At 41.2% G+C, this 22,585-nt stretch overlaps 1 protein-coding gene across 4 annotated transcripts in view; it reads left to right on the top strand.

The window, feature by feature from the left end:
* Positions 1–22,585, top strand: part of ZNF407 (zinc finger protein 407) — a 517,289-nt gene that overhangs the window by 353,364 nt on the left and 141,340 nt on the right. Inside the window, exon 9 of one of the 4 annotated variants that reach the window (XM_082353376.1) lies at positions 12,544–15,247. The exons of the other annotated variants lie outside the window; for them this stretch is intronic. Coding sequence (XP_082209502.1) covers positions 12,544–12,551 — 8 coding nt within the window. The 3' untranslated portion in view covers positions 12,552–15,247. Of the gene's footprint in view, positions 1–12,543; positions 15,248–22,585 lie in introns of those variants that run through there. 4 annotated transcript variants of the gene reach the window in all.

Here is a 22,585-nt window from a genome sequence, read left to right as displayed (position 1 = left end):
AGCTTCACCTTTTCCTAAGATGTGTTCCTCCCAGATCTTAGCTGGATTCCCGTACTCTGTGCCGTTCTCCATTGTTCCCTGTGATCCTGGCGCCTTGCGTATTTGTCCGGCATCTCCTGGCGAGAGCGCCTGCACGCGTCACCTCCTGTCATCTCTGCCGTACGGGGGAGATTTGCGAGCTATTATCTTCATCTTCCAGATGAGGAGCCTGGGCCAGCTGTCTGATGGGACTGGTCCCACGGCCTCGCTGCCCACCCAGGCAGAGCTGGAATCGGAGCGCAGGCCTCTAACTGCCGAGATGAGACTCCTTGTCTTCTGTGGGGCAGTGTTTCTTGTCAGTAAGGTCTCACTCCCCCCAGGCCAGGGACACTTTCCTTCCTTTTCCTTCCTTTACCCACCTAGCTCATCAAAGGCAAAGTGAAAGCACTAAGTACAGGTACTTCCTGAATTAAAGGAAGCTCCTGTAGCCCCTTCCTTCTCTGTCTCTCAGCCCTGCCTCTGCCTCTTGCCTCCTGCAGAGGGAAGATCCCTTGTCCTTCTACCAGAGGACCTTGCTGCGTCAAAGTACCTATGTGCCCTCTAGCCCATTTTTCCGTAAAATTCTTTCCTCCTTTTTTATGCATTATATGTAGATTATCACTGAGTTTTACTTTATTCTCTTAGGTTTATTTTTACTGAATACTCGTCTGTACCTTTTGAGTTTTGAACTTGGTGAATGTATTGACTATTCAGAAATAATTTTAAATGGCATGATACAGTCCTAGCCCAAGATTCTTAGGAGAATAAAAAGAGAAAATGGTTGTACAAGTGCTTTGCAATTCGTAAAGTTATTACAGTTGCAAAGAGTGAAGGTTATTCCACTGTCACAGTACGTCCTGTTGTCACCACGTGACCAGGTCAGTCAAGGCACAGTCTCTTTTTCTTGGTATTCTTCAAGTATCATCAACCTCGTATGATTCAGACCAGCATGGTTTTCAGAAATAAAAGCTGTGCGTGTGTCAACGCTCTCATTAGTTAACTTTTCCCTTGAGAAGAAGTATGGCAAATCTTCAGATGGCTAAAGTAGTGACTATACTAAGAATTAGCCATTGGGTTTAAGTTCATAAAAGATCTACGCGTTTTTACTCTTTCATTATTACTCCCTTTTTTCTGCATAAAATTTTATCTGTATTATTAATGTGAATATTTTATTCACTATTAAATTATAATTATTAATACTTACTTGCCTACTTTGTACTCAACCTTACGCTAAGAGTATTATGGATACTAGGAAGTATGAACTAATTGTGCTTCAGCTGGAAAGATAACACGTGTGCACGTAAGATGCTTGGAGGTTGATTGTAATAATCAGACGATGATGACACCAACACCAGGTTAACGTGCTCGGAGCCTCCCATGGGGGCCGGTAAGCTGTCCTTCCAGCTGCTGTCTCCCCGCTCCCCCACCCCCAGAGTGAGTGGTCCATTAGTCATCACTTCCAGAATGGGCTTTTTGAAGCTCCCTGCTAAACATGGGTCATTTCTATTCAGTATCATCAATGCCCATGAAATGAGGTCCCGCCAGATCCTGAGCTCCTCGGGAGCAGGGACCAGGCCTTGGTCATGCTTGTTTCTCCAGTTCCTAGCATGGGAGGGAAAAGGGAAGGGTAGGTGAGGGCAGATAGCTCGGAGGTGTTGACTGTCAGTGACACTAGGAGTTCAACACGGCAAGACCAGCATGGTTGGATCAGTTAGGAAGGTTCTATGAAGGAAGCGAAGCATGACATCATTAACGTTTGTCATATAATGTAGAACATAACAGAACTCCAGAAACCTGTGTACTATTCCATTTTCCTTATAGAAGTATAAACCTTTGTATGTGTGTGTGTGTGTGTGTGTGTGTGTACATACACACGTATCTGTAAGTGGGTCTGCATACGTGCATAGCTCTTAAGGAAGACCTATCTTTTCCACTGCATGTGTCTGTATGCTTGAGTTATTTTAGTGTTGTGTTTTCATGTGTGGCTTTTTTTTTAAAGTGGGAGCAAGGGAAAAATTGACGTTGACTTAAGATGAAGTTTGAGAAGATAGGTGAATGAAATGGGGAATAAATTAAGCAAAACTCTAGGCAGTTTGTGGTTTTCTGGGAATAATGAAGCTACCATTAAAGTATAAGAAGATTTGGGAGAGCAGTAAATGGGACATAACATTACAAGTAGAATATTGTGATGTTATGAAATGCTTCCAAGTTGGCATTGGACTGAGAACCTTTAAGGTCTTACCATAAATTTTGAGCCAGAAAGATATATCTTTAATGGATATCTGTTAAAGATAGGAGCCCTTTCTTTTTCTTTCTTTCTTTCTTTTTTTTTTTTTAATTACAAACCATTGTTAGACAACAGTTGGCAGCTTCTCTGGGCAAGGAACGCAATTTTAGGTTAAATAGAAATGAAAAGTACCAGGTGTTAAGGAAATAACAAATACTACTGTAGGTTAGTATTTGTTACTAATAGATGAAAAAGGAAAACAATACATTTAACACACGTAGTAAAATTCTTTCTCAAAAGTTAACTGAAATGCAAAATTTGTGTCTCCAACACTGATTTTCTATCCATTAACATGTAAACATGAGGGGAGATTCCGTTTTTCCCAACCCTGTATGTGGGGTCACCAGACTTAGCAAATAAGATCAGGACACCCAGTTCAATTTGAATTTCAGATAAGTAACAAATAATGCAATATTTGAGACATATGCTAAAAAATTATTTGTTGTTTATCTGAAATTCAAATTAAACTGAAGTCCTGTATTTTACCTGGAAACCTAACTCTACTGCTGTTGCTTCTGCCAACGTGAGGGAACCGGACCCAGACATGAGTAGCAGTAGCAACAGAGAATTCAGAATTTTGCCAGTGTATTTGGTAAAGATGGAGCAGAGAATAGAAACGGAAATGAGGTAGATTGTGTAGTTCCTGGGTCAGTGGTTCTCAACCCGAGGTGATTTTGCCCCCCAGGGACACCTAGCGATGTCTGGAGACATTCTGGGACATCACGGCTGGGTGGGGGGTGGCCGCTGAGCGTCCCTCAGTGCCCAGGACGGCCCCCAGCAGGGTCAGGCGGTCCGAAACCCTGCTCCCTACTGATGAGGACGGTGTGCTGGAGGAGGGGCGGGCTCGCAGGCTCCGGAGGCAGACGTAAAACTGGCCTCACGTCTCAGCTCTGTGCGGGGTTTGCAAGTCACCTCACTCTTCTGAGCCTGTTTCCTGAAACCTGAACTGGAGATGTTTCTTTGCAGGAAATTTTCAGGAATGAAAGGGCCCAGGGTTGGCCTTGACGAGCACTCTTCCGCATTCAGCACGGGCTGGGTCTTGGTCGGATGCCGAAGCTCGAAGGGTGAAGCAGGTTCAGGATACAGGATGCGCGTCCGCGGGGCGCGGGGATGAAGTCTCAGCTGGGCGTGAAGGGAGGACGCGCGGAGCAGGGTGGCTGTGGGCTGAGCCGGGCTCACTCTGCCAGGCGGACGGCGTCTTCAGAGCCTGGTTCCCTTCTGAGTTTTCACCTCACAGGGCTTGCGTGTGAAAGCGTGAATTTGTTCTTCCTGATGTGTGTCCCTTTGTGTAGTCTGACTGCGGAGCTCCTCCTGATTGAAATAACGTAAGAAAGAGAGGTCTGACCAGAGGTTTCTGAACGCAGGTGTTGGCACTTTTCCTCAGGCAAAGCCACTCTCAGTGATAGGTTTTCCTTTTCTTTCTCCCCCTTCCTCCCCCTTCCTCCCCGTCCTCCTCCCACTTCGCCTGCCCGCTCCCCGGGAGCCCCTGCAGGCTTCAGGGCTCTGTCAGTGTTGGGAGGAGGAGATGGGAGGAAGGAGCACGGCCTGGTGAGGGTGTCAGTGTCACCTATAAGCCATGTGACCTTGGATCGTCACCACCCTCCAGGCCTCATCCACCCCATCCTTAGAAAGGGGCCTAATCCCGGCCTCATGGGTTGAGACGCTTACGAAATGGAATCACAGGTAAAGACGGCTTTGCCCCGCTTGCTTTCTTGTAACAATTCATTGGAAATTCAGTGAAATATGTTGACTTCAGCTTGAACATAGAAGTTCATGCTTTGTTCTTGGGACACAAACCTCCGGATTCTTTTCTGTTTTTACCTGAAAGTCGTAGCCATGTTCCATTTATCGAGCAACATCAACTCAATATTTCTGAAGAAACACGGCTTTCCCAACTGAAGCATATTCCGATTATTTCAGATAATTGTTTTGAAAGTCTAAAGATACTGCGTCATCATACTGTTCACTTTCAAGGAGTGACTTGGCTGGCAAATGTTTGAAGAGCTGTGTTTTCAGTCTCCCTTCTCGAGCTGGGGTTAGACGCTTTCTCTCCACCTGTGCCTCTGAGTCAGTCTGCTTGACAGCCCGGGACAGTGCCCAGAACTGGAGAAACAGCTCCCGAGCCTAGTTTCGTATTATCAGAGGTACACCTGGGCAGGTTCTGGTAGCCTTGGGTGGGGCTCTGTTCAGAATTTGTTGCAGAAGAGCGCTGGGAAGAGCAGAGAAATGAAATGGTTTAAGGGAACCCCTTTCCTCCCCGCCCCCCGTGATTTCTTATCACATTTCCACAGGAAAAAGTAGACTTCTGTCACTTCACCCATTTTTGGTACTGTTGAATTTAGGCATTCCAGGAAAACTACTTAAAAGTTACTTTTTCACATCCAAACCAGTGGTTTAAATAGAGTGCAGGTGATAACATCATACATTTCTAGCCTAGCACTCGCTTTGTATTTTTCCACTCCAAGTACAGACACTGTTTTCTGTGTTGTGCATTATTTTTCTGAGCCAGATTTGAGTAAGAGTCTTCTTAATACTCGAGATGAAAATTATCAAGTCATCTGGTCTGAGGTCAGGGTGCGCTCTCGCTGCCCTAGAATATGGCTGAGCAGGTTACAGCAGGACAGGGAGTGGTACCCTGGGGGCCTCTCAGAATTCTGGCAGCTGCTCATTCCTCTCACCCCGCAGGGGTAGGATGGGAACAGAGCAGTGAGGCTGTGAGGCAGATTTCACGAGTGTGCATTTCTGTTCACGTTGAGGAACTAAAGCAAAGGTTTAACAGCCCCTTTTTTGCAATTTTTGCCCACGCTCTGCCTCCAAAATGTACTCTTGTGGTGTTGGTCTGACTGGTGGTCTCATGGTCAACTCACGGGCTTCTCGGCCTTTCCGTGGCTCATGTCATAGCACCAGCATGAAATTGCAGTGGTAGAACACACTTCTTCGTGGAACAAGGGCATTGCTAAGAAGTGCTACGCTTTTGCTGTCGCTGACTAGTTCCCAGGGCTAATTTAGGCTAGGAGACTGTAGTTTTCATCGCCCCCAAAGCTGAAAAATAAGAATACATTTTCCTTTTGCTGTAAATTATCTCAGGGGTCACTCAGCAGTTTCCACTCTTCTCCATGAGCCCCCTGTGTTGGGGAGAGTGACAGAGGATGGACGGCTAATCCACTAAAGAGGAATGCTTCCTCGTGAGTAAAACACTAGCAGTATCCGGAGGGACGGAGCCAAGTCTCGTCGCTTCGCAAAGCAGATCGCTCACCTTCCGAGAGCAGGTCTCAGTCCCGGCTCCTTCAGAATGGGAATTTCAGCGGGGATAGGCTGCTGTCGTGGTTCTCGAGCATTTGTGTTATCGGCCTTAACTAATATTTTGTGTGTAAAATAAAAGATGAAATATCTACTGTTATTTTTGTTTTACTTCAGCCGTAATCAACCATAATTTTTCAAGCATATGTTTCCATTTTACTTTATGTTGCAAATCCTCTGAGGGCAGTCCCAAGCGCTTCCTTTAACTGCCCCTCATCGAGGTGGTAAATGGCCTCCTTCAGCTGCACTGAGCTTAGAGACGGCTTCCGGCAGCAGCTGGGATGGGCTGGTGACCTCGGCTTCCGTGGCCTCTATCAGCGGTGGGCCACGTTATTGATAGGAGCCAAGATATTGACAGTCTGTGCTTGGAAGGAAAATAGGAGTTTGATATGACATATTGTGTGTCTCAGCAAGACTCATAAATAATTTTGACAAGTTTTTGTATGCATGGGAAAGTCCTTGATTCAGCCTCCCATAAAAATAAACTTCTATTATGGAATGTATTTGTCAAGTGGCTGCTTGATGGATGGGGCTGCGTTTACCCCTTGGCAGTTCGATGAGTTTTAGATGCACAGCTTACCGGAGAGGATTTACAGGCAGTACAGAAATAATTATTCAGTATGAAATGCATAATTCCGGTACCTGAATTTTCATTTTTTTATTATATTTTGTTTCTGTTGCATTTGTGGCCTCTAAAACAAAAGAACTTGCTTTTTATTTTTCTTTTTGAGCTATTGTTTATTGAGGTTTCATGTTGAACAATCTGATTCAGCCCCGATCCTGTTCCAAACTTAGCTGGTATATTTTCATTAAATTGGTAATTTTAGTTTTTTTTCCTTAAGAAAGACTTATTCTTTTTTAAATTATAAGCTATTTAGAAAATTCAATTTTACTAATAAGATCGAAAACCTGGACATAGATCATCTTATTTTTTTTCTGAGGTTATCACAGCTATCTGCTTATTTGAACATAATTGCAGCTCCACCCACATAATCTGCTCCAGAAAGCAGAATTTTAAACTTAAACTCTTGTCTCTTCGAAGTAAAGCTTTAAAATGTCTTTTTTTCCCCCCTAAATTATACTTAGAATTGCTTTCTCATCAGCCATACACACTCTGGCTAAGTTAGTGCCCTTGAACAAGTGGGAAACTTTAGAAAGTCTTCAGTCCCCACACTCCTGTGATGTCATCCAGCTTATTGCACTAGGTGAGCTGCTCCGTGGTGTCTGGTGGGGTAGACGTGCCTCTCGCCTTGGGGGATGTGTATTCGAGAAAACTAACGTGAATGGTGGGTCTATAGGAGTTGTGATTCTTCATTAGGACGTGGCACTGACATTTTCAGAATTCCCACTGGTTGAATCTCTATTAAATAAAGTCTGGGATCCTCATAGGAAGCTGTGGTGAAGGCCTTCCCTGAGAGTGGTGTGAAGGATAAATAAAAAGTTTCATTATATTCTTTATTCTTAGAAATAATTTGTTAAAGTATCTAAATACTTTTTTCAGTAATGTTAACAAATACTTTCTGATCAATTGCTATGTGTCAGATGCTTTGCTATGAGCCAGGGTACAGAGTAAAAAAGCAGCTGCTGCCTTCAAGGAGTTCTTAATCTAGTCCAGGAGAAAAACATGTGAATAGGTAATTATGCAAGACACAGGAAGTGCTCGGGGCATTTGTATCCAGTGCCTCAGGGTTCACAGACAGGCTCACTCAGTTTGCTGCAGTCGGGTCATGCGTGGAGCCAGGAGCTCGGTTTTGAAGGTGTTTTCTAGACAAAGTGGGGGACCTGCATTCGAGGCAGGCGGAGTCATCACTGCAAACGCAGGGGCTCAGAGTGGGTACATGTGGCGTGGCTCGTCAAAGGCCCTGTGTTTGCAAGTGGCTGGAAAGGCAACTTGGGAACAAATTGTGAAGGTCATTGCCTGCCCTGCTCAGGGGTTCAGACACGAGCCGTGGGCAGCGGGGAGCCTGTGGGGACTTTATTCATCACCTTCTTGCGAGTCACTGAAAGGGCACAGCGGATGTCTATTGGATGGATGCCTGACGTGTTTCAGGCACTGTCCCCCGCGCTGCGGGCACAGCGCTGACAAAGGTCAGAACTGCCCGTGGGCCTTACAGCCTGGCGGAGGAGCAGGGCACTAAATCCCTATTCAGATGACCCTGTGAGCGCAGTCGTGGGGCAGGCCCTGGGGGACAGCACGGGCTGCGGGGCTAGAGCTGCGCCGTCACCCCGTGCCAGCGGCCAGGAGAGCCTCCATGAGGGGCGGCCCCTCCACGCGTCCCAGCAGAGCTGCCAGGTGACAGAGCCCGTGGAGGGTCGCCCCAGAGAGTATGGGCGTCCTTGTGTCCATTCCCGGCTCCTCAAGATGACTTCCTACAACAAGGACCCAAGAGTCCACGAGCTCTTGATTCAAGTCCTTTGGTAACTGGTGCCCAGAGGCCCCCAAGGTAGCATCTGCAGCTCCCGGTTTCCCACAACTTCTCACCACACTTTCTTCTACACGTTCATGTCAACAACATCCCAATATGTGCAGCAGAAAAGCTCTTACGATTACTAGTGACATGGAACATTCTTTCATGTGTTTATTCGTCATTTGTATTTTTTACTATATGAATTCTTGTTCCTCTTTTAACTTTATTTAATGATTTTTTTGTTTGTTTTTAAGATAAATATATATGTGTGATTTCTGACTTTAGTGTCATACCTCTCTACTTCAGGGTTATAGGAACATTTCTACTACAGTCTGGTATTTTTGTTGTTTCAGTTTTTACAAATCTAAACCTTTAATCCATTTGGTGGAACATATTTTGGTATAAAGTCTGACATAAAGCTCTAACTTCATTTTTTCCCCACATAGTTATTTTCCCAATGTATTTATTGAACGGTCCGTACCTTTCCCTCTTTGATTTTAAATGCCACCTTTATCTCCTGTTCAGTTCCCACATGTATTTTATTTGCTCCACAGTTTCTTTATTCTGTTCCATACACTTACCTCTCTTCTCTTCTATCAGTGACCCACTTTCTTGCTTATGCATTTCGGTTTTTATATTGAATAAGACAGATTCCTTCATTTCTCCTTTGTTTCATACATTCTTCCAGGGTAAACTGTAAGTAAATTGTCATCTTTATAATTTTAAAACTTCCTTTACAGAAACACTATTTCTCACCAGTTACTCAAGTTTTTAGTCCTTCAACCAATTATTTTTCCTGTATAGTTAATATTTTTGTAGGAGTTGTGTGTAGAATTTTTCAATTATATTTTATTTATCATTTTTTATTGGTATAGAGAAAAGCTCTTTATTTTTGTCTATTTTTCTTATCTCAAGCCACTGTATCTTGTCCTTTTGATTCACAGCTGATTATCTTACACCTTATAGGTAGTCGCACATATTTTAATCCACTGGCAATAAGTGATAGACAGGGACGTAACCAAACTGTAAGGTTTAGTAGGTGTAGTCAAGTAAATGAAAATCCCCCAGCTCAAACGCATCAGCCCTATGTATTCCACTACTTAAGGATACATATTTGTTAACAGACTTTTTTTTTTAATTTACTTGGCTGCACCAGGTTATTTTTAAATGTAAGTGCCCAAGGAAAACTGAACCATGTATCCCCTTGTTCAGTGGCTCAGTTCCTAGTTAAGTGTTGATAACATTGAAATAACTGTTCCGTGAGGGTGGACTAGGGAAGAGAAATAAGGAATTGTGTGCCAGTGGCAAGCTGGAATAACAGCACTTGTTAACACTGTGCTAAGTTTCTCACACCTATGAAAGCACTTGATCTTCATAAACCCTGTAAGAGTGGAATTGCCCTTGTTTCACAGTAAAGCAAGTCCAGACGCAGATAGTTTAAGTAACTTGTTCAAGGCGCAAGTGGCAGAGCCTGGGTTTGAACCCAACTCTTAAGTACTGTGCCGTACTGTGGAGAAAGGAGACATGTCGTATTGCCGCACTCAACATTGCAACGATGTTTTTACCTTATATTTTTTCTAAAAACAGAAATCCCAGGTAATTTGTTCTTTTTTTTTTCTTAATTTTTAAATTTTTATGCAGTTTTTAAAGGTTACTTTCTACTTACAGTTATTACCAAATATTGGCTCTGTTCCCCGTGTTGTACAGTACGTCCTTGAGCCCATCTTACACACAGTAGTTTGTGCCTCCCCCTCCCCCCACTGGTATCCAGTTTTTTGTTCTCTGTATCTGTGAATCTGCTCCTTTTCGTTATATTCACTAGTTTGTCGTATTTTTTAGATTCCACACATGAGTGGTAGCGTACAGTATTTGTCTTTCTCTGCCTGACTGACTTCGCTTAGCACAGAGCCCTCCAGGCCCACCCGTGTAGCTGCAAACGGCAAAATTTTGTTCTTTTTTATGGCTGAGTAGTATTTCATTGTCCAGGTAATTTGTTCTAATCAGAATTGCATCTTACATCAGTGATATCTTGAACTTAAAGAAATGAAGTAGAACGTCTTGAATTATAAAGTCAGGAAAGGCACAGCACAAGACAGTGGCGTGACGTGGGAGAAGCCTTTAAGGGGGACATCTTGCAGATTTTGTTGTCGTTTTGCCTGGGACCTTTGTGCCAGCCATTCTGTCCGTTTCTTCTTTAAAACTTAGTCAAAAGAACTACTAATATATTCCACAGCACAATCACAGCCATTAGGCTGAACAAGTGAAACCATACCCAGAAAACTGTGAGTCCTGTACTCATCAATATGTATGAAATTCTAGAATAGGCAAAACTAATCAAAGGCTAAAAAAAAGAAAGCCACAACAACGGTTGCCTCTGAGTGGGGAGAGGAGAAGGGGCAGAAACCAGGGAACTGTCTGCGGTGATGGAAATGTTCTGTCCAGAGACAGCAGGTGGGTTACATGGTGCGGCCACTTGTCTGAACTGGACAGATAAGATTTGCACATTTCCATGCATGCAAATTTTACCTTAAAATACTGTAAAAATAAATAATAATCATTGAGTGGAGTTCAGGTGAGAGTAGAAGAATATGAGAATGTTGATAATTGTGGAAAGTGGGTGATGTTTCACAAGAGTTTATTATATTATTTGTTTAGTTTAATATCTTTGAAATTTTTTATAATAAAAAAGTTTTAATGAAAAATAGTGGGACTAGTTTGTAGGGCTGCATAGTTCACCCCTTCTCCCAGGTGAACTTGGCACCAGCATCAAGGCTAACCCATTCCATTCTGTCCAGTGTCCCTTTTCTCTGAGTTTCGAATCTCTACATTGAAGAAGGAAGGAGGAAATGAAAGAAGCTGGCCTTGAAACAGGCCTCAGGGCATTTCATAAACTTAGGTTTGTGAAGAGAGTGATCCCTTTGATCTGTTTCTTAGTGGGGAAAGGCATGGGTGATAAGGCCCAGGTAATGTAAACAAATAATTACTGTTGATTGAGTAGCTGATATGCCTGGACCAGATTCAAGCCTTTTGCAGGCTTGTAGATTTATGCTGCCTTCAGAGATGGTCCTCTCGCTGGCTCCATCCCCGGGTGCCGATGCGTACTTCCTAATCACGGGAGTCCTCCGGTTGTCCTTTCCCTGAGAGCCACCTGTTGAATGACCAAGTGCTCAAGTTCTCCAGCAACCCCGGCCTCAGCTGCTTGCTGTGTCATGGAGAATCTAACTCAAAGGTGGACAGACTCACCCGCAGGTTGTTAGCCTGGAGCCTGATTCCCAGTGGCCTCACCCCTGCCAGGGTGGCCCTTACTTTTATAAGGACCCATGGCCAAAAAAAAAAGTTGTGGATTTCGGAGTGAAACTAGGTGAAACAAAAGTAAGAAGCCAAAGTTTTTATCCAGATGGACTCTACAAACGTGACTTTTTTTTTTTTTTACTTGAAAATGGCTTTCTGGAGACACATGGGAATTTGGACAGTTAACAGTGGGGGCCGAGGGGGGAGGGGGACATTGACCAGGGCTGTGACACAACCTGCAGAAGAAAGAGGTCGCTCTCTAAGGAGGGTACCCAACTCCGCTTCGCTTACTTTGGCCAAAGCAGCCAAGAAACTCTGTGAAAAATTTACTCTTTCATTGGGAGAAAGGCCCTAAATGAAATATAGACAGCAGAATCCAGGAGTCCAGAGAAGAACTAAACTCCTGGGGCAGGAAGGCTTTCCGAAGGATCCTTCTGTGAACTGGGCCCTTGAGAAAGAGACCCCTAGCGAGGAATCAGCAGGAAGAAAATTGGGGCTGGGCGGGCTGGGCAGAGATGCCGACCTGGAGGCACACCTGCCGGGGTGAAGTGCTTGTGTTGGGGTTTGTAGGAGGTGAGGGGGCAAGGTTCTTGCCTGCCTGAAATTTTTAAGCAAGGAAAGGATGGCAAGAAGGTCAACATGACTTATAATTGATTGGTAAAAAGCAGTCTTCTTGGATCTCACTTCTAAATTATCTGAACTAATTAATCTTTGTGACTAAAAGTTATAACTCGAGCCTGTTTGTTACCAAACACTTAGATAGAGGCTTACTTGCACTTTTTTATTCCTTTCTAATTTAAGTGTATAAATTAGCGTTAATCTATAGCTGATGAGTTCGTCTAGCAAACTGACACAAAATTACAATAAAATTAAAAATGTAATGAGTGGAAATCTTGAAGAAGAAACAGTGACTTAGAATAGACCAAAGTACCTTAAATCACTTTGTGGCAGTGTTTCTTGGCCTCGTCTAGTAGTCATTGCAGTAGCCACGTTCCAGCCGTGGGGGACCAGAGACTCACGGGGGCTGTTAGTAGAACAGGTTAGGGTGATAACTCACCGAGAGCCGTCCACACAGCCAAACTGGCAAAGCCTACACGGTCCTGTGTCACCAGAATAAGAAGTGGGTCCCTGGGGGTGACTTGCTAGCCCTTTAGTGCCTATGCGCATAGAGTTGGGGACCTCGTTTCCAGAAAGTTTGCTGTGTTTACTTAGTGGGGAACGTTTGCTTTTTGTGTCCAGGCAGCTGACACGATCAGAGGTGGCGAACCCTGCCTGCTGAACGTCTCAGTCTCACTGGAGTCAGCAGCAGTTGCGTGAACACAGCAGTATTTACAGCACTGTGGTTGCCCAGCTGCTCCAGCGTGCAGCCGTGCTGGACCCCGAAGGACACTCTTGCCGCCCCCCACGTTCCCCCGGAGATACAGGGAGCTCTGCTGCTGCCTGCGTCTCTCTCCTGGGCCCTGGGCTAATCTAGCTTCCACACGCCTCCCGTTTATGGAGCCGTCTAAACGAATGTTTTCCTTAAGGAAAAGCACACGTTTGGATAGCAAACAAGTCTTGACGTCTATGCCACACTGCTCTTTCATATAGCAAAGACTGGTCCCTTGTCAGGAGCAGTCAAATCCTCCTAGAAATAACAGAGCACTAGGCATCCCCAAGTGGCCCAAAGGAAGCTTCATTGTATCCGCGCCAGGCGGTGAGTAGGAAACTTGGTGGGACGTGAGCACCCTGAAAACCTGTGTGGAATCAAAGGTTAAAATCTGAGTCTCACTTATGAAGCCACTCTTGGTTTGTGCTTAGTTTTGGTTTTCGTTATTTTAAATTAACGAAATAATTGACTTGTAACAAGTAAAACAACTTGTTACAATAAAGAAAAAGATCATCTCCTCACATACCCACAAATCGCTGTTCACAGCTCAGTGTGTACCAGCCTTCTATGAATAAGAAGTTGTGTCCCTTACAAATATTTTGGAAGGGGACGGGATACACGTAATTCTGTAATTTTCATTTTTCCTCCAGATCAATAAATACAGATCTAATTATTCATCGGAATCAGTACATAACATATAATAGGGCGGGCACCGTGGCTTAATCACCCTTCCCTTATACATGGACATATGGCAGTTTTTCTTTGCTACTATAGACAGGGCTGTGTTAGTTATTATTGTACGTGAAAAACATCTTTGCTTACGAATGACGTGAATCCAAATGATAGAGAAAAATAGTAAGAAAATATTGATCCATTTAAATATTTTTTCTAAAGTCAGAAAATACTTGTAATTAGTATTCAATGAATTTTTGTTAAATGAAAGAATAAATATTGGATTCTTTCAATATTTTTAAAATGTCAAATAGAATCTACTTCAGTGGTACCATTTTTATAAACTGAATGTGTCTTAAACTTGCATCATACTTCCCCTTTGAAAAGGCTTATAAGAGGTAAGTATAAATAATGGGGCAGTCTGGCACATTATATTTGTTTGAAATACTTTCTGTATGAATTTTGCCTGATGACAAAATTGACTTTTTCTGGCCAGTGTTTGGAAAGTTTTTATAATAGCCAAATAAAGGTACATAAATACCCATTGAGAATAGTGGAATTTAAATTCACATTTAGTGTTTAAATATTTATTACATGCTATATTAAAACCCTCTTTTAAAACCTGCAAACACAAGTTTCCACCTGGTTTTTGATATATTTAAATGTTAAAGTCAATCGATAACGCTAACGCTGACAGTTGTTTGCTGGGACAGTCGAGCCCTCACATTCTGGAGCGTCGTCAGTACCTCTGCGAATGGCGTCTTTGGGCACCTGCATCGTGAGTTGGCTGGGATGAACGTCGCTGCGCTTTAAAAGCACCATCAGAGCAAATAGGACGAAGAGGCAGGCTCTGGGGGAGTCTAGAGAGTATGATGCATAAATGAGCCATAATCATTTTAACCCTCAACATTTCGTTTTCAAGTGTTACTACACTTTGCAGCAGGCTCCTAGAAGTAACCTCAACTGAAAGCATTTCTCCAAAATTATTGAAATTATTAAGGAAAGGTTAGAAGCAGATCTCCCCCATAATCTCAACTGATTAAGCATCTGGGTAGAATTTGCCCTAAAAACCTCTGCAGTCGAACAAGAATGAAGGACAAAAATCTTTGTTGTGAATTTGCTGGTTTGCAATTCAATTTGTTATAGAATTGTTAACCTAATTTCATAATAGCAAAGGAGGTATATAAATACTTTGTTTCATGAGTGGCTAGTTTTCTTCATTAAAATATACCTTTTATCACTTTAGATACATACTAGCTTCAGCTGCTAGCTCCATGGAGATTTTTTTCCCCCCAGATTAACCCAGTATCTCTAATTACAGAAGGGGGTCATTTTCTTTAACGGCTCCTAGAAGTTTCGGCACAGCCTGTGCCACTGCCGTAGTTGACAGAGAGCACCTGATTCTGTGAGGGGGAAGGACACCAGCCTGGCGCCCTGGAGTTGGAAACTTTCTCCTTAATGTTTGCTATATTTATTTATCCTATAATTGAATACACAGTCATTTTGCTGTGCTGCAGATTGCCTACGTGGGAGTCAAGATGCATATTTAATGCCTGATTTAAAAAGAAAAATAGATACAGTGACATGTGGGCAATTTTAGGAAAGTGTGTTCCTTGTAAATTCAAGTAAAGGTCTGGGAGAAACTCGTTTTTCTCCTTCTTAGTGAAGACGTGATGTTTCACAGCAGGAATTGTTGTAGGATCCATATTTATTAAGTGATGAGTAGTTGTTTTTTTCCTTTGCACTTTTAATGACAAATTCAGATGGCAGCAGAGGAGAGAGCTCCCCCCGGCTCTTTGGAGCACACCCCTTCCTTCCGCCTCTATCCCTCTCTAATAAAACGCTCGAAAAGGCTTTGTCTAAAAGGGAAAAACATGTGGCTTAGTTACCAGAGGAAAGAAAGCCAGCAGACATGCTCTCTGGATTCTTGCCGGTGAAGCAAGGTGAGAACAGAAGCGTTCACATGTAGTGCGATGTGTGTTAACTGGAGAGGGTTGGTGCCGTGGTTTAAGGGGGCGTCTTCGTCCCATTGAATGGGAAGGCTGGAGGTGCAATGTACCCCTGGCCAGCCTGCGCTCAGGCTCTCTGCAGGACCACCAGGGACCCCTAACAGCCCTGATGAAACAGTTTCTAAAGTGTGTATACTTTCTGAAAATAAATTTAGCAGGCGGATTGTTTGCCTTATATTTTTTTCATGTTTTCTTGACTCTTGCCTTTTATAATCACAGGTAAACGACACCCAGAACGTTAGGTCGCCGGCTAGGCCCTGTGCCCCAGTGTGTGAAGCACTGTTTCTCTTTAGCTGAAGTCCTTGAGGAAATGTGTTCAGTTCTCGACATTTCTGTTGCCAAAAAGACTTCAGATCGCAGGCCAGATCCTATAGAGACTTGTGTATTTTCTAAGAAAAAGCCCTGGACTTCACGTAAGTGCTGCCAGATGACCGGGAGCGCTGGTTTGGGTCGTCTGGTCCTGCTTAGTTCGGATGGAGGCCAGAGGGAACAAAGCTAGTTTAGACTGACTGGCATGTTCACCGGATGTTTCTCCTTGTTCAGGTTGTTAAACTTACCTTTTCTAAAGAAAGTAGCTAAAATTTTTCCTTTGAGATTCAGGGGGATTAAGAAGTGAAAACTTTCATTATCATTGAGTACCTGATCACCAATTTGAGTTTTATAACGTTTGGTGCTCCAGGTATACATAACCTGTTAGTGTTTCTTTCATTCCAAGACGGTCCTTTGTCCTTTTCCCAGCTTCTGGCTGACACCAAATGCTGCCCCCATTTTAATTTCTTCGAACCTAAGTCATCTCTACTACCTTCTTAAAGGTCAAGCCGTTTGCTTCTTTCTTTTTTTGTCCTTTTATCTTTCTCCAAGTAACTCTGAGTTTGGTTTCAATAAAGATGCACAAAACTGCACATTCTTAACCAAATCAGGACTTTTCATTCCAGATAAATGATTCCTCTAATCTCACCACTTATGCTGTTAAGTGGCCAAATTCTTTTTTTTTTTTTTTTTTTTTTTAAATAATTTTTGTTGGAGTATAGTTGATTTACAATGTTGTGTTAGTTTCAGGTGTACAGCAAAGTGAATCAGTTATACATATACAAATATCCACTCTTTTTTAGATTCTTTTCCCATATAGGTCATTACAGAGTATTGAGTAGAGTTCCCTGTGCTATTCAGTAGGTTCTTTTTTTTTTTTAACATCTTTATTGGAGTATAATTGCTTTACAATGTTGTGTTAGTTTCTGCTGTATAACAAAGTGAATCAGTTATATGTATATACATATATCCCCATATCCCCTCCCTCTTGCGTCTCCCTCCCACCCTCCCTATCCCACCCCTCCAGGTGGTCACAAAGCACCGAGCTGATCTCCCTGTGCTATGCGGCTGCTTCCCACTAGCTATCTATTTTACACTTGGTAGTGTATATATGTCCATGCCACTCTCTCACTTCATCCCAGCTTACCCTTCCCCCTCCCCGTGTCCTCAAGTCCATTCTCTACATCTGCATCTTTATTCCTGTCCTGCCCCTAGGTTCATCAGAACCTTTTTTTTTTTTAGATTCCATAAATTCTTATTTCACAAATTCTTATTTCTTTTGACCATTTTTTTAACATCTTTATTGGAGTATAATTGCTTTATAATGGTGTGTTAGTTTCTGCTTTATAAAAAAGTGAATCAGCTATACATATCTTTTGACTATTTTTAAACCATCAGCCAAAACAAAATATGTGATAAAGAAGTTTAGTGTGTTGAGGGTAAGGGATATGAGTTACTTTATCTCCATTAATCTTTTTCATTGACGTTTCAAGTACTTTTACTTGTTTTTTTCATCCAAGCTGAAAGTAAAACTTGAAAATAGTTTATCTGTATTGCTACTTTTTCTTCCTTTAAAACATGTGAGAATTGAATAGGACTGTGCAGATGAACAGAAAGTTGGTTTATGGTTGCTATGTTCCAACAATAGTAGCTATTCCACACCAGTGAGTTGGAAATTTCATAGTAATTTAAGAAACATACATCCTGTTACCTGGTTTCAAGAACTGATATGTCTACGATGGAAGATGATGGAGCCTAAATAGATTAATTGTTTTAATTGAAATAGTAAGTTACAGATATCTTTCCCCTGTATATATAAGCAAGCTGAGTTGGGAGAGAATTGCTGATGTTTTGCTGTTAGGCTAATGTGAAAGGAGTATAACTTCCGGACTATTTCTGTGTGATCAGAAGAAATGCTAAAGAACAGACATTTAATACCACATGCTAACACATATATATGGAATCTTAAAAAAAAAAAAAAAAAAAAAAGGTTCTGAAGAACCTAAGGGCAGGACAGGAATGACGACACAGACGTAGAGAATGGACTTGAGGACATGGGGAGGGGGAAGGGTAAGCTGGGACGAAGTGAGAGAGGGGCATGGACTTATATATACTACCAAGTGTAAAGTAGATAGCTAGTGGGAAGCAGCCGCATAGCACAGGGAGATCAGCTCGGTGCTTTGTGATCACCTAGAGGGGTGGGATGGAGAGGGTGGGAGGGAGACGCAAGAGGGAAGGGATATGGGGATATATGTATATGTATAGCTGATCCACTTTGTTATAAAGCAGAAACTAACACACCATTGTAAAGCAATTATACTCCAATAAAGATGTTTTTAAAAAAAGAATAGACATTTAAAGTAGAAATATAAGGCAATAAATATTTTAGCTGAAAAATCAATAACAAAATGGAGGTAAAAGTTATTAGTAATTTAATTAAGTCTGTATCATGTGTAAAATTACCGTCAGCGGCCAAGGTATAGTTGCTTGTACTTACTGAAATGTAACACTCATATACCATTTGGAAACAAGATGACATATAACGAGCAATAAAAAATGAAATATTCCAAGATCTCCAATCTGTTTCTGAATAAATGAGATGTGCTCCAGTACAGGAAAGAAAACAGCAGAGAGTTGTTGAAAGAATTATATGAAGATAATGGAGAGTTTATATATATTTTCTTTATTGATCATTCACAGAACTTGGGGCTTTCCAGCTAGATTGACAGCTGAGTTATTTGCCCATCCCTAGTGACTGACAACAAGTAATGGAAAGGCTTTTACCATGATATAACAGCACAGAATATTTCCTAATTTACTACTGTAGTTCTCATCAAAAGTACCCTGGCAAAAACATTAGATTTATCACTTCAATTACTGGAATTTCACATTTGGTTTAAGGAGACATGTTTCTATAATGTGACAGGCTTTACAGATCCTGAACTTCTTCAGACGTTGCAGTTATCAGGGTAATTGGAGAGTGATGTAAAGGAAAGCAGTTGTTATAGTTTTATAACTTCTAACGGTGACTGCTGGCAAGAAATAAAACAGACCATAAACTGATGATCTTGGCTATGTGTATTTTAAAAAGCTGTTTTTTAAAATCAGCTTAAAGTTTTTTTTAATCTGAAAATGGACAGCAGCTACATTTAAACCATTGTAATATTCTGCATAAACAGATTTTTTTGGTGTTGTGATTTTGAGTAGTGCCAGAAATCCCATGTAAGGACAAATATTAGAAGTCATATATTTATGAATGTTAAAGTGGTGAATGTTGATTTGCTTCAACATACAAAGCTAGAGATCTGTTCTGTGAGTCAAAAATTTATCTTTTCCTTGCTCACCTACGTGATACCTGGAATCTTGGTTTTCTCATTTCCTCATTTAGGACTAATTTTTTTTTAATTGAAGTATAGTTGATTTACAGTGTATTAGTTTCTGGTATAAGCGACTAATTTCTAACTTCTAAAAATTAGTTACTTAAATACATGGTAACAAGTACATGTTATTTTGAACTCAAAGCACTATGTATTATAGTTTCAACATATTTCAGTATTAGAATCATCACAATTTTTACAACTGCTTCTGTTATGAACCTTACTCCTGCTGTATAATGAGCTTATGATAGGGTACATTTCAGAGGCAAGGTATTATACTATACTGATGCCAAACTGAACTGAACTACCCCGACTCTGGCTTATATTTGGGATGACTTTTCTTACGTGGCAGGTGAGGTTTAATGGCATGGTAAAATTAATAATGTTGTACTATAGTAATTAACAACCTGTCCCACCAGAGATAAGGAATTTAGGATAAGGATATTGGTAATAATTAAGGTTCAACCAAATCTGTTATAATTGTGAGGAGTTTTCATCCTATGAGTTTTCTCTTGATCCAGTTATAGTAAGATTACATTTTTGTCTTCTCTTTCTGATTTTCTGCCCTAGAATGGCATCAACTTTATTTCATCCTAGCATTTTTTTATCTAGTGCCACTAAAATACCCCTGTATTTTATCAAAGTGTGTCAGAATAGTTGAAGATAGAGAAGAAGCAGTGGCATTTGTAGCCACTGTTAGCACAGTTGCCCTGAAGGCCATGAAGAAGGATTTTATTTTAACCTACCCATTCATTCACCAGGTTCCAGGCAAAGCACCTCTCTCCAACATATCTACCACCTGGAGACTTGGGGACTCAGCAATAATCCTAATATAAAACTGAGGGGTAGTAGGAATCAATTCATTCGGTTTCTTTTTCTTTCCACAAGTATTTATTGAGCATCTGCCATGTTTTAGGAACAGAAAAGAAAATGTATAGCTCTATCTGAAATCTTGGTAAAATAATATGTTAAATAATTTAACAGTACTAATTAAGACAAATAATAGCAAGCAGTTGTAAAGGACTTTGCAATTGGCAAAGTAGTTTTCAATTACACACTCACTCAATTAGGTGGATGTAATCACTTCGCCTAGATTTTCTATACCTGGTAAAAGGATACTTTGTAACCTTGCTGGAGGTTAATTGCTCAGCTTTTTAAGGGTTAATAATTCATGTACTATGTGTCCACTTAAGGAAAGTTTGAAAGTTTTTTCCCATTCCCACATGACCCTGCTTTGTTAGAAGGATTAGAGATCCACTTATTTTAGGGAGGGAGAAAAAAAAAAAAGATGATAGGGCTGAAATTTTCCATCTTTTGTATTGAGTAGCCAACATGCCAGTTCTGTTCAACAACTACTCAATTTATGCCATTCCTTGAGGTGATTACATGGTGATTGATGGAATCCAGCTGATACGTAATACTTGATTTTTGAAGGACTGAGCAATAGCTCCACATCCAGACTGTCAGCAAATGCTCAAGGGCGGCCTTCAACATCCATCTCAGATTAGGTCACTTCTCCCTCCTCCTCCATTCACTCTGGTCCAGGAGGCCACCGTCTCTCATCAGTCACCTCCCAGTCCTCCCTGCAGCCCCCCTTGCTCTGCTACCATCGGCTTCCAGCATGGCAGCCAGAGTCATCCTCCTGAAAGAGGGCTGCCCAGGGGAGTTCTCTGTGATGGAGGAAATGCTCTGTATTTGCGCCGTCCAGTAGCAGCCACTCACCACATGTGGCTTTTGAGCACTTAAAATGTGGCTTGTGCAACCGAGGACTTTTTAAATTTTCAATTTCATTTTTATTTTAATTTAATTAAATTTTTATTAATTCAAATTAAAATAACCACAAGTGGCTAGTGGCTGTCATATTGGACAGTGCAGTCCTGAAACATAAGTCAATTCATGTTTCTTTTCTGCTAAAAACCGTCTGTGGTGTAACTTTGCACTCACAATAAAAACCAAATTTTTCACACTATGTAACATAGCTCCTAAACGTCATCTGCAGCTGTTCTCCCCTTGACCACTCTGCTCCAGCCACACTGGCCTCCTTGCTGTTCCTCAGACCTAACAGGAATGCTCCAACCTCAGGGCCTTTGCACTTACTGTTCCTCCCCTAATTCCTATCTTTGCTCAATGTCAGCTTTTCATCAAGGCCGTTTCTGGCTGTCCTACATAAAACTGCAGCCCTCCCCTACCCCTGCATTGCCAAAACATGTTCCAGATGATGCTGTCCCTCAAGGTGATTCCTCAGAGATCAGTGCACACACTTCATTGGATCCATAATCAGGCTGTCAGCGAAGACTCTTAGCTAATCTTCAAAACATATCTGAAATCATCTAACGCACTTTTTTGTTTTACTTATTTACTTAACTTATATTATTTTCCTCTCCTTCTAGAGTAGAAGCCCCATAGGATGGGGTTGTTCACAGCTGCATCCCCAGATCCCAGAAATGTATCTGACACATCATATGTGTTGAACAAAGTTTTGATGATTAAATGAACAGACGAAGATATAGCATTATGAATAATCTAGCAAAAGGTCCACTAGGCAAAGTATAATTGAATTGAAAAATAAAATGCTATAAACAGTTGAGGTGGGAGCGTTAAGTCCATAGCAGTCTATGGTAGATCAAAAAAGAAGAAAAATCAAACAGAACATTTGAAGAATATAATGAATAAGATGGAATTAATAAATATATGTATTTAACTTGGAATTGTTAAACACAGCATTAACTTTATGATCAAGTGTCTGTGGAAAATGTATGGAACTTATAATTAGCTTTAAAGGGAATTACAGTAAATTTTAAAAACCAGGAATTACCAAGTCATATTCTCTGATTGCAGTATGATAAATGATAAAAATTTAAATGGAAACACAGCCAATCACCTATAAATATTAAAGTACTTTTGGACAAAAAACAAGTAAATCGAATACAGTTACAAACTATTTAAAAGGTAATAAAAAATGTCATTAGAATCTACTGATGTTGAACTCAGAAATAAATGCACAGTCTTAAATGCTTTTATAAATGAAAAAGAAAGATGTAAATTAAATTACTTAGAACAATTAAAAAATGTCAGAGCAAAAAAAGAAGTAATAAAATAATTGAATAAAAGCTGTAATAAGTGACCTAGAAAAACAAAAATGAATAAATCTAGATAATTCAGATAGAAGTTCGGTAAACCTGAAAAACCAAGAAAAAATTCATTATAACAATTGATAAAAAGACAATGCCTTAAAGAAAATAAGGTATATAATAATGTAAGGTTGACAGATTTTGAAAATGTCAACAAATTGGTTGGTACAAGAATAAATGGAGACTTTTTTTTCTAAAAATTTTCTAGAAAGTTTTATGACATGGGAATTGTACGTTTTACAGGTTTGAAAACTTAGAGAGTAACTTTTGGAGCCCACAGTCTTGTACAACACACTCATGTCTAAACATCGTTAAACATGCCCCATCCCCTTCTCAGTTACCAGTCTCGTAAACCTCACTTAGAATACAGACCTGAACGTCATCAGTAGAACATAGTAAATAAAATAATCATAA

This window comes from Balaenoptera borealis (assembly GCF_965194805.1).
Source record: "Balaenoptera borealis genome assembly, chromosome: 14".
Lineage (NCBI taxonomy): Eukaryota > Metazoa > Chordata > Mammalia > Artiodactyla > Balaenopteridae > Balaenoptera > Balaenoptera borealis.
This window is presented reverse-complemented; position numbering and strand designations above follow the sequence as displayed.